Raw genomic sequence first — 12,109 nt, 5'->3', positions numbered from 1 at the left:
CACGGGACCGGGGGCTCGTACACTACCCTGGCTGGTGCTCAGGGGGACAGGACACACACAGTCCCTGTACCCCAATAAAGCTGTCCCCTGCCATGCCTAGGGAAGCAGTTCGGGAGCCAAAGGTGTGTTAGGATTGTGGAGAACTGCCTCTGTACCTAGACTGGAGGAACAGCTGCAGGTAGGCTTATTTGCTCCAAGTGCCTGCCTCACTTTCCTGTGTCACAGGGCAGGGACCGTGCCTCTCAGAACAACGTCCCATATCCAAATTAAAAGTTCCCTGGTCTTGCTTATGGGTTCCAGGTGTTCACTAAAAATAACACTGGACAAGCATCTCACTCCATGGTGTATACGCCTAAAAAATGTTGTAATGCATGTGCTCCTGTCTGCTCCTGGTGTGACAAATTTCATTCCACAGAGCATGGTAATTTTTTTCTATGCATTTCAAGCAGACAATATAGGTGACAGAACATCTGTACTTCATTCAACCCCTGTGCGTCATCCAGCATTTTCTTGGTATTTAGCTATTGTTTTCTTTCTTTCTTTTTTCTTTCTTTTTTTAAACAAACAAACCCCGCAAAGGCTCCCACAGGGTAGAGCACACACATTGCTATACCAACCCCAAAGAAATAAATGGGGCCGGTTTTGCTAAGGCCTGGTATGTTCTGAGGAAAAACCAAAGCCTGGAGCTTTCCCATTTTCAGGACAGCACCGAAGGAAACGCTTGGGCTGGTATCATTTGTGCCTGCAAGAGGCAGGGGATGCCAATGCTGGCTTGCAGTCCACATCACAATTGTCCCTTGTTCCACAGAGAACAAGACTCTTCACAAATGCTGAACTGTTCTACAGCAGGGCTTAGGAGTCCAAATCCCAAGTCTTTGCTGTCTTACTGAAGCCACTGGGTTAAATCCTGTGCCCCTCACTTAGTCGTTAACTCAGCCAGAGTTTTGCTCCGTAAAGCCTAAGTAAACAGCCACAGCCCTGCACTGGAAGGGAGCTGTCAGGCACTGAGCTCCTTCTGGAGCTGAGAGCCAGGAGCACCTGCAACCCAGGGACTCACACACGCTCCACTCTGCCGCCGAGTGATCAGCTCCCCTGCAACGCCTCCGGCTCTGGGAGGAAGGGACCAGCCAGCTGCACAGCTGGACAGGCTCAAAAAAAAGCTGTTCTACTTCAGGTCAGCGCAGCAGCACGCCCAGTTCCTCTGAAACATGTGCAATTAGATCATGCACTGCTAGTCACGTACTCCAAAACCATGTGGGAAGGAACAGATCAACCCCCTCTTCGGGTACCCCTTCGAAAAGTCTCTGCTCCCACACCACCCCAAACCCAGTCCTTCCTCCCGGCACTTCACAGCTGCTCCCAGGCCTGTAAACTAGGGAACACCCCTGGAAGCCTGGAGTGCCTTCCTTACCCTGTCCTTCTCAGCTGCTTTGCACACCTCGGCCCCCTTTCCGTGCTCTCTAAGTGGAAGGACTTGATTTTGCACTTGTGCTGCGGCTGTGCCAAGCGATCCCGGCCCTGGAAGGGGCCTCCATCGGATCTGCTGCTTGTAAACCCGATGAGCCATCAGGAGGGGAGAGTGGTGAGGCAGCAGCGAGACGGAGTCCCTGCACGTTTCTGAGGAACCCAGAGGCTAACAATAGTGGCAAGTGCCACTGAGAGGGCTATAAATAAATCCATATTCCTCCTGTTTTCGCTCTCCCCCTGGTGCTGACCTGCTTTCCCAACCAAAGCTGGGAAGCAGCACCACCCTGGCTCCTACCTGCCAGGCACATGACGCTCCCCCCCCCCCAAAAAAAAAACCTGTACAAATACAGAAACCCTCGTACAGTCCCCAGCCTTGGACTCACGCAGTCTGTCAGTTATAATTACAGCTGAGCTCTCCAAAGCTGCCGTCAATCACCCCGATCCTGCCCTCTCCCCCACCCCCTTTGCCTGCTTGTTGGCTAAAAATAGCACGTTCCAGTACAGCCCTTCACCTTGTGCCAAGCGCTCGCTCCCCCGTCCATGGCACAGATGCTCTTTCTCCCTCCCGCCGCCTCCTCTGCTCGCAGCAGCTGAACACACAAGAGGCGTAAATACTCCCCGGACACTTCAGCCTTGTCGGCAGTAGGAAATTTACTGCCTTGGTGCCGGCAGCTGGGTAGGCACCACTTTGTCAGCGAGGTTTGCCTTGTTTGCCCATGTATCAGGTATGGTTTAGGCAAGCTTCCCAAACACCTAACAGACACGGTGGGCAGCGTTTCAAACTGGATATTGCGGGATAACCTCCGTAAATAAAGAAGGAGATGTCTTTCCTGCCCACAGAATTTATGGACTCTCAGCTGGGCATGCCAGGAAGGTGTCAATCAGTATTAACTGATGGCCATACTGCTTTTGAACGCCTGGATGCCCTTGTCCTCTGGAGACTGGGCTGAGGTCCATCAGACTTAGGCCACATAACCCACCGGAGTGTCATTAGGCTGTTTCTGGATATGGGTCACTATCATTACCATGCAAATTCATTTACGCATTGTGAGGATGCCTACTGCAACAAGACAAAAACAAACAAAAAAGAAGTAAACAGCCAAACACCTATGGCAAGACTTAAAAGACTCACGCCACAATTTGCAGGGGTATCATCAATTGTGTTTATACAACAAGGTCAATTTAGCTTTTGACTACACTGGAATATATCCAGAGGTTGCTTGGTAGAGTAATTCTGGATTTCTGCTAACAAAAACCAGGATGTGGCCCATAAAGTCTTAAAAACTATCTGACCATGCTGACAGTATCCCTATATAAGTTATTTCTGCTTCCAAACCTACTCCACCGCTTTGGATAGGGTGCAAAGGAGGCTGGCAGTACGCCGATGTGGATTCCTGGTATTGCAGAAGCTGTATCCATCAAGGGGTAGGAAAGATTTCTTATTCTGCTGCCACTTGCCTTAGAACCTGAATCCTCCAGAACAAGCGTTTCCTGCCTTTTAGGGCTATTTACTGTTATAAATAACAAGTACTTCACAAGTCCCCGGCCTCCTCATTTCTTTTGGTACAGACCCTTCCCACTGGCACATGCACCCCTGTCAGAACCCAGGAGTCTGCTGGGATTCTGCCTTACAGGTTCACTGCTGCTTTTCCGTGAAATATGAGCATTTGTCACGTGAGTCAATTAGTTAATTATGAACCTTGGTGTGCTGTTAACATGTCCTGTAACACTGCAGCAGTTTTGATGAGTACATCTTAGCAAGCAGAGTTAGATAAATAACTACCGTACCAGTCAGATCTGGCATGCAATGTTCTTCTAAAGAATTGTTTAATGAAGATAAACTATTCTCACAGGTAGACTTGAAGCAGGTGGAATCCCTGTGGCTGGTTAATCTGCCTAACAAAGTATTACTTAATTTATACCAATTACTGTTCTTGCCTACAATTAACCTGCTGGCCACAATGCAGATTACTAATCAGAATCTTTTTGCCTTTTAAAACTTGGACTCTGCGATCTGAGGACAACGACCTTCAGTTTATGTTCTTGAGCTGCTGCGCTTAAAACTACAGCTCAAACTACTTTCACACAGCTCGAGTCAGGAGCTGGAAACTGTAGCACAATGTCATCCTCAGAGTGGGCTTGCCACAGGACAGAAAGGGGAAAGTTGCACATTTCACAGGCATGTCCTGCCAGGACTCGTCTGGCATAAGCTGAACATGCAAACTTGGCCTCACGCTCCCCATGGCTGTGCTGCTCTATTTGCATACACGTTTCCACAGGCCTGGCTACAAACGCAGCTGCTATTCAGATCTCTGACTGCGAAACCCTTTGCAGAGTCAGGGCTCACCTGAAGAGCCATCGGTGCTCTCTGCACACTCTTCCCCCTCTCACCTCCATCCCACATGACTGTGCCTCTCTGGATTGACAAACTCTGCGCAAATCTTACCTTCTTTGGCCTTTCGTGGTGGGATACATGCTTCTCTTGAGCAGGGGATGTGGATCGACTCCTTCTTCCAGCGATGAAGGAGCTACCTCCAGAGTGACGTGAGGTCTTCTGAGGTAAGTGGGGAAGGGGACAGTAGTTGGAGAACCGGAGAGAGAAAGAGAGAGAGGAAACAGTGTTACAGAGTTCAGCTTTCACTGTTACAGTGAGCAAAGTTAACAGTAAATAGTTTGTCTACCACACGCAGAACCAAACACTTCTTGTACCCGATGCCCAGCCTGATTCCTAACGTGCCAACCCCAGTGGATACCGTATGAGTGGGCTTACGAACAGCATGTAGATCTAACTCCCCGAATCCTTGGCTCTTGGTGGCCCATGCTTACTGACACTTGTACAAGAAAGGCACAGCTGCTAAGAGATCATTCTGTACACAAGATAAATGGTAGCAGCAATGTGGTTCAGTCCTCCTGAAAAGCACTGTCCAGCTCTCAGTTCTGCGTGGGGCGTGGAAGGATGCCCTGTTCTCAGGCTCCAGGCACCAGCAGAAGTCCTGCTATTTATCTCAGCATCAGTAAAACTTGATACAGAGCTACGCTTGTGTCAGATACTGAGGGTACCTGAAGGGCAGGGAAGGTGTCCTCCAGTTTGACTTTGATGGGAAGCTCAAGACATCAGTCACTGTATGTGACAGCACTGATAAGCAGGAAGGAAAGTGGAAAAGGCCAGCAACAAAGGAGCCACTGAGACATAAAGCTGTAGCTAGAGGATCAAGTTTCCTTTTTGCTGGAGGGGGGAGAGCAGGTGTCTACTAATTATGCAGAACAGGAAAAGGGTTCCTCTCTTTCCTCTCAGTACTGTAATTAATAGGGGGAAGTCCTTTGCCCCAAATATTCCTCAAACAGTGAATGACTCCATGTCTCTTCTGGGCTACCTCTGTCCTCAGGCAGAAGGTCTGGCTGCTCTGTGTTACCCTGCTCCCCAGGGTGCCTGAGCTATACCCCTGCCTCCCTGGAGCACTGAACACCATGGCTGCTCCCCTTTCTTGGGACTTATCTTTCAGCTGTACAGGGAATCCAAAACAGATGGGAAGAATTCAACTCCTAGTTTTGAAAATTAAAAAAAAAGATGCTACAGAAATGCAAAATAGAAATGAATCTTTATTTCTAAGTGACTCTGACCGAATGGCTGAAAAGGGAAGCAGGCTGCAGACCTTGATTTTGTCTTCTTGGCATTTCTTACCGCTCTGAGCACAGGCACAGCCTAGGATGAAGACAACGCCTTTCATGTGACAAAAAATCTCCATTGCAGGGATGAAGAAACTCACCATTTTATTGAAGTGGTACTTGCAGTAGCCACAGTATTTGACATTGTCAACTTCTAGGACTTCCTCTTCACATAAGAGGCCGGCCATCTGGGCACTGAAATACATGCAATTAGAAGGAGGATAAAGCAAACTGTACAGCCAGACCACATATCCCATCAAAGGGAAAAGAATAGTTCAGGATACCCAGGCAGGGTCTTGAAGTTTCCTATTCTGCTTGGCACATAGTATGCACAGAGAGAGGAAAAAAGTTCAGACTATTTTTAAATCACATTAAGATCTATAAAATTGTCAGTACTTTTCTCCCAGATTGTCTTGCAATTTTTATTTTAATTAAGGGAGGCCTGAGAGATGAGTAACAATTCCAACAAAAGATGTATCATGAGCAAGGAACCTATGTGAAGCTGGGAATCTCCCTGTTGTGCCAATAGGTGATGTTGTTTTCAGGCTGCAAGGATATCAGCCCTTAAAAACACATCATCTAGATGATACTCTTGCTTGTGCTCCGCTGGAGAAGGAACATTCCTGGGTTGTGACTCATCTTTTCTCTTCTTGGATTCCACACAGTCTTAGGGAAATCCCCAGCCTTAGTTCCCAGCAGGGAAGGCTCACTGCTGGGGAAGTTCCCCCCACAAACTGAGCAAGGATGAGATACCCCTTGCACAAAATAAAACCAGGGTGATTGGCCCAGCTCCCCAAATCACCCATTTAATGCAATCTCAAAACCATAGCACAAAAACCAACAGCGGGGGTTATTCTTGGGGTGATGCTGTGGGGAACTCACCAGGTGACATGGAAAGCTTGTCGGCAGCCGTGTCGGTTACAGGCCATGCATGCTCCAGAGGCTGCTTTGCTCTCCCTGCCCTGCTCTTCACAGATGTAGCAGGTCTGCAAAATAAAAATTAAAAAAAACACAAAAGTGAAAGTGCTCACTCAAAGAGGCAGACAAAATATCTACTTTGCTTTCACTGTTCACCAGGAGGCAAAGCCTTCAAGAACTAATAACTCTGTGTCCAGTCATCTCCCTCCTATAACAAGAGCTCTGGGTTATTTCTCAGTGGCATGCACAGAACTCATACATCTTGTTTTTCTCCCCAAATAACAACTGTGCCAGATCAAAATGTGCAGTAATCGACATGCAGCTCCAAGGTGGAGATTGCCCAAGTTGCAGGGAGTTGGGGAAGAGAGAAACGGAGGACCAAAAAGTTATTTGCAAGAACAGGGATGTACTTTGTCAGTTATTTTTAAAGGAACCCAAGTACCTGAACATTAAAATAATTTGAACAGGAGATGTGGTAGAATAAGATGACCCAAAAAAGCCAAGGCAAGTGACAGCATGAGAAAGACGTGGCCTCACCTTGTTGAAGCGGTCATGGGGTACATACTGCAGGACAATTGGCTCCATGGTGAGCACGTTGGCAAACTGCACCTCTGGGATGTATAAAGCACAGACGACATGGGCCCACCCTGGGGAAGCAAACCAGACAGAGAGTGGATATTCACATGGTGCTACCCAAAAGAGTCTTAAACTCAGACAGGGCTGCAGGCAAGCATGGGAGGGAGGGAAGGAAGAGAGCACAGGAAGGGAGCCAACTTAAGGTAGATCTTAGATTTGAAATACTGCTTGTTGTAACTTGGTTAGGAATCAAATCCTTTGTGGGTGAAAGATAGACAGATACCACCTCCACATTAAATAAGAAAGCAGATAGTTCTTTGGGAAGAGAACTGTACAACGCTCACTGCTCTTAAAAGCACCCCCTCAGGACTTGAGACCCAGAGTTGAAGACCTAACCAAGCCCATGAAAAGCATCCAAGCAGTAAATGATGCTGATGGGACAGGTTTGACGTGTAGTCCCATGCCACTGGAAACAAAGCTCCCTTTATTGGCTGTTATCAACAGCTAAAGAGGGCTCTTTTTCAGCAAGCCAAGTTAGATTAAAATCTAAGTCCACCAAGACACTTCCCAAATCAAATGTGTAAGTTGAAATTCCATCTGGTCAGGACAGAACTGAGAAAGTTTGAAGGTCAGGAGCCTTTGGGTGCTGATCCATACCGATAAAGATACTGCACTGGAAGGATTTAGCTAGAATTAGGATGGATTCACCTGGGCAGGCAGAACCAAACTCTGTGCTTACAGAATGATGCAGCATTGTTAGTGCTTGGGCCATGTAATTCTGTACAGTGGCTTGGCTGTAACATTTCTTGTGCTTGTCTACACAGACCTGACCAAACCATGTAATAACACGTCTGGAAAAATGCTATGTTATTATAAAACAATCCCCCAACACAATGTTTGCGCATATTGCACTAAGGCTCTTGGCACTTAAGACCAGCTCTAACAGATGCTTCTACAAAATATCCTGGACTTAGTGTATCTTCTCTAGACAGGGGATCTATCAGAATAAAGACCTCCTTGCCTAATTTAACTCTTTCTGTATTAAGGTAAGTGGCAGGTAGGTACAGAAGCCTTTATGAAAAATAAGGTTTTGATCTATACAGCCAGCAGCATCAATAGCTACAGGCTCTGACAACTGAAATCAGCCTCCACAGTACTTCACAGCACCAGAGGCTGAGAACCATCAATGATGAGCAGATAAGTACTGCAGAGAAAAACATCTTGACTGCATCCTGGTCCCTGCCCTCAGATGAGATCTCAAGGCTGAGGCTCTGTTAACTTGAGGATCACACTGCTGCTGTGCAAGCGCGCAGCAAGTAACTCTGCAACTTCCACATTTCTGTAAACAATGCCAGATCATGCACCAACTGCTGCGAGGTTAAACACAAGAAACTGCACGTTTCAGGGGCTGCTTTGATGCCAGCCAGAGGACGGGCAGGTTCCCCCCTCACTAGGAAAGGTCTTCTCACCACGGAGGGTGCAGAGAGTGACGTTTTCTAAGAAACAGGCAAAGTGTTTTCATCCCTCTGGAGCCTCCAGCCTTCCCTTTCTGGTGACATAGGCTCAGAAATGAATTATTTTACTCCTGGGACGGTTGCCGAGTCCCCAGAGGCTCTGCATGACATACCCGGCTCTGCGCAGAGGTACTCACCTCCATTGTCGGTCCGTTTCAGGGCTCCATCTTTGTGGGGACACAGTTCACATCTCTTGAAATTAAGCAGAAACAACAAGTTTAATCTAATTCCCAGGGGCACAGGGCCAGAAAAGAGATGATTCATTTACAACATGGTTATGAAAGATGGAGCTGCGTTCAAAGAGAGGAAGTGGAAGAAGGGCTGAGAGCGGCTTGGGTGCAAAAAAGATACTCTGACACAGCTCAATATCGTCCTGTTTGAGGGGATGTATTTAAAGCCTCAGCCCAAGAGCCACAGGACTACAAGTGAACTTTGACTTTCACGGGGCTTTTTAAGATAAAAGTTTTAGACTTTGCGGTTGGGGAGTAAGACTGAAAACCATGACTCAGAGAGCAGAAGGCAAATAAAATGAAGCCATTATCTATCTTTGCCTCTTTCCTTCCTTCCTTCTCTTTTTCTCTTGCGATATTTTTTCCAGTCTCATGAGAGGCAGGTGAGGCTGCCGTGACGTTTTTGCTGGTGGGGCGTGTGGGGCCATGGCTAGCCCGGCCCTAATGGCCGGCACTGGTCAGTGGGCACCCTGCCTGCTCCCAGCCCCAGCTTGGGGGTGGCTGAGGTATGATGGAGAAGGCATGAGGGGAGCATCGGCACTGGCAAGCCCCTGCCACCCAGAAGGGTGGAGAAGCTCCCTCAGCACCATCATGTTGGGCAGGAGGCTGCAGGCCTGGCGCCATGATGGGCCTTGCCATGCCCAGTCACTAATGGCTGCTTTTGGGGAAAGCCATGAGGGGGGACACGCTGCCTCCTCCAGCGGGGGCCAGCGGCCACAAGGCGATGGGAGACAAGCCCCCTCACGCCAGGGCCCAAGGGCAGCGAGGCCTGCAAGGCCAGCGGCAGCCCAAACCTGCCAAGGGGCCTCCCTCCTGGCGGGAACAGGCCTTAATCCCGCCATGACACCCGGGGAGGGAGAGGCATGGGGAGGGTCTGGCCAGGCAGGGCAACAAGAGCCGGGGGAACCCAGAATGGCCCTTGGTGCTGTTCCTCGCCTCACAAATGTCACCTAACGTCAGCCTTGCACAGCCTCACCGGCTCTGCCCTGGCCACAACGCCCTTGTGAAGTGCTGGGGAAAGATGGGGTGGCGCGGGGGCACCTCACACGTAGGGGAACACACTCCAGCCCCAAGGGCTCCCCCCGGGCCCAGCTGCCCAAAAACAGTCGTTGCCTTCTCACAGCATCGCTCAGGGAAAAACATCTACATGGTTGTTGTTTTCTTTGATTTTAAAAAAGGCCTGAGAATCCAGGGGGCGCAATCCTTTTCCCTCCCTGGTAGAAACTACTGTTTTGTTAAAAACCCAAAACAACAAAACAAAAACCCAACACCCCCACCCCCTGATTTTCTGTGAAAAACCTGCTTCGCCAGAAAGTTTTGAGATGAGGTGCCTGGTGTCAAAGCAAGATGCGCCGCCATGAGCCTGCACTTCAGGGGCAGGTGCCCCACGCCGTGAAAAACACCGAGGTATCGAGCAAAAACTGGCCACAAGCAAAAGCGCCTGCCACCAAACAGCCCCCCAGGACCTTCCAACAAAGGCGGTTTTCCTCCAGCAAGATTTCCTCTGCTGAAATGTTGCCTCCTGGGCCAACGGGCTTAATAAATAGGATTGCAATGCCACGGGCAGCAGGGAGGCTCGGCCCGATGCTCCGGCGCTTTTCCTGGGAGTCGAGCGTGCCGGGCCATCAAACGGGCACCTTCGGCAAGCACGAAATCCCTGTGATAACGTATAAATAAGAGATGAGGGGACAAAGCCCATCTCACTTTCCCTGCAACTTCGTTGGAAATACGGATGGACGACCCGCAGGAGGTTTCCCACTGCTCCTGGTTAGGTCCAGGCTGCCGGAGGGCTGGAGAGCTGCTCTCCCAATTACTGTGGAAAGCCCGGCAGAGCCGAGACAGAAGAACTGGGTTAACCCAGACACTGTAATAAGAAATTTGCACTTGAAAAGGCCCCTCCGCTCTCCCCTCCACCCCTCAGATCAAAGCGGCTCTCCCACCATGCGATTAGCAAAGCTCTGATTGTAACAAGAGGGGTTAACAGCTCCATCGGCCCCACACAAGACTTTTAATAGCCCTGCCTCGAAATGACAGCTAAAGCCTTCACATGATCCCTCACATGAGGGCCCTCTGGCCATTGCAGCTCACCGGGCTTCCTAGACAATTTGATTACAAAGTGGAGGGGCTTTCAGTTGCTTACTCTAAGCACAATAGCGTCCACAGCATCCTTTAGGGACCTGAGCATCTGAGGAGGGGTTAGAGCAGGGATTAGCCCTACCTCTGCCTTTTATTCAACCTGCACGGGCCCAGGCAGTCTCCAGGATTTTTATTTCAACTCTGGAAAAAGAGCAGAGCTCGGTTGATTTAAACCAGGTTGTGACGGGTAAGGTTAGAGCTCCTGACCTCCTGGGGCTTCTAACTTCGGGATCCACCACCAAGTGACTACACCTGTCGACTGAAAGCGAGGAGTCCTGAGCTCTCTTTCCATCGCTGAAGAGGGGATGGAGTCCATTTCTCCAGAGGAGAAGAGGCACAGAAATCAGGAAACCGTGTTTTAAAGCACTCACTAAGGAGCGCTGTACGCTCCGTGCCTCCAAATCTCACTTTCAAAGCAAAACTATCAATATTTAGCCAACAAATATATTTGTTATGGACAAAGCTTGCAAACTGGTTTAAGATTCTTCTGTGAAGGCAGATGTGGGAAGAAGAACATTGCTGTTTTTCAAAGGAGTTTGCCACGCAGTCATTATGAAAGAAATACAAATATCAATTCATCCTGCTGCTGTTGTCAATGTATTTTGAGCTCAAATAGCAGCATCTCTCCTTCCAAGATCCTCAAGACAGTGTCTGCAGGCTGATAATGCCCTTTTTACAGCTGGAGAAAGCCAGGCAGAGAGGTGCAGTGAAACCCCAGGGCAGTGGAAGAGTCATACCCTCCAGCCTCACTGGACCAGAGACCCCAAATCCAAAGTGCTTTAGTAGCAGAGCCATGCACAGATCTCGCAAGACCTGACTCATTTCCCTTACTCTGATCATGCTGTTCCCTACATCAAAGAACTAGATTCTTTTTAAGTATTTACCCATCTGCGTGTCTGTTGCTATGACTGCTGGTGTTTAACTGAAAAGGTGAGGGATTTAGATAGGAAATCACCCCCAGCTCTGCTTAGGAAGGAAGATTATCACTGTTCAGTTATTATAGTAGCAGGGCTGAATGCCACAGAACTGAATGGCATGACTGAAGCCCACCACGCATTGTCTACCAGATTTCACTGAAGGCGAGTTAAGTACGGAGCCACCTGCGGGGGTATTGTTTTCTTGATACCTTGGAGGCAGTTTGGAGCGTAAAATGTGCAAGTGAAAAGCTACAGTCCTTGCAAGGAGCACAGGTGAGGAGGACTTGTGCGTACATGTATTACTACAGCTTACACTGAACCGTAGCTGAAGCTGAAGAGTTTCTCTCTGCCTGCACGGTTGGGAGAGCCGGGGGAAGGAGGCCCACGAAATCCAAATTCCTGTCTTTGCTACAAAACTATCTGCAGGATGTAAAACTGCTCAAAGACACATTTGATCTTCTTTACTGCAGTGCACATAAAAGCAGCATCGTACAATGGGAAAAAGAGCTCAGGTCTGAAAGTCTGGTCTTGTTTACACTCCCACTTCCAATGAGGAATGAGTTAATGCAATGTAGAAAGCATGGTACAGATACCTAATTCCCCCATTCGCTCATCTTTGCCAAGCTCTTCGCCCATCTGTGAAACAGATTAAACTTTTGTACTGCTGCACGTGGAGCGCCCAGCT

General features: G+C 48.8%; 1 protein-coding gene across 5 annotated transcripts in view; it reads right to left on the bottom strand.

The window, feature by feature from the left end:
• Positions 1–12,109, bottom strand: part of MLLT6 (MLLT6, PHD finger containing) — a 47,756-nt gene that overhangs the window by 28,596 nt on the left and 7,051 nt on the right. For 3 of the 5 annotated variants that reach the window (XM_080369916.1, XM_080369918.1, XM_080369920.1), the window contains exons 3-7: positions 8,279–8,333; positions 6,589–6,698; positions 6,016–6,119; positions 5,235–5,328; positions 3,914–4,021 (exon numbers count right to left, since the gene is read on the bottom strand). In XM_080369916.1, the coding sequence (XP_080226042.1) occupies positions 3,914–4,021; positions 5,235–5,328; positions 6,016–6,119; positions 6,589–6,698; positions 8,279–8,333 (471 nt within the window). The remainder of the gene's footprint in view (positions 1–3,913; positions 4,022–5,234; positions 5,329–6,015; positions 6,120–6,588; positions 6,699–8,278; positions 8,334–12,109) is intronic. The other 2 variants (XM_080369917.1, XM_080369919.1) reach the window with 1 other exon arrangement.

Source organism: Falco punctatus (genome assembly GCF_963210335.1).
Source record: "Falco punctatus genome assembly, chromosome: 19".
NCBI lineage: Eukaryota > Metazoa > Chordata > Aves > Falconiformes > Falconidae > Falco > Falco punctatus.
The sequence above is the reverse complement of the archived record's forward strand: the minus strand, read 5'-3'. Positions and strand labels throughout refer to the sequence as shown.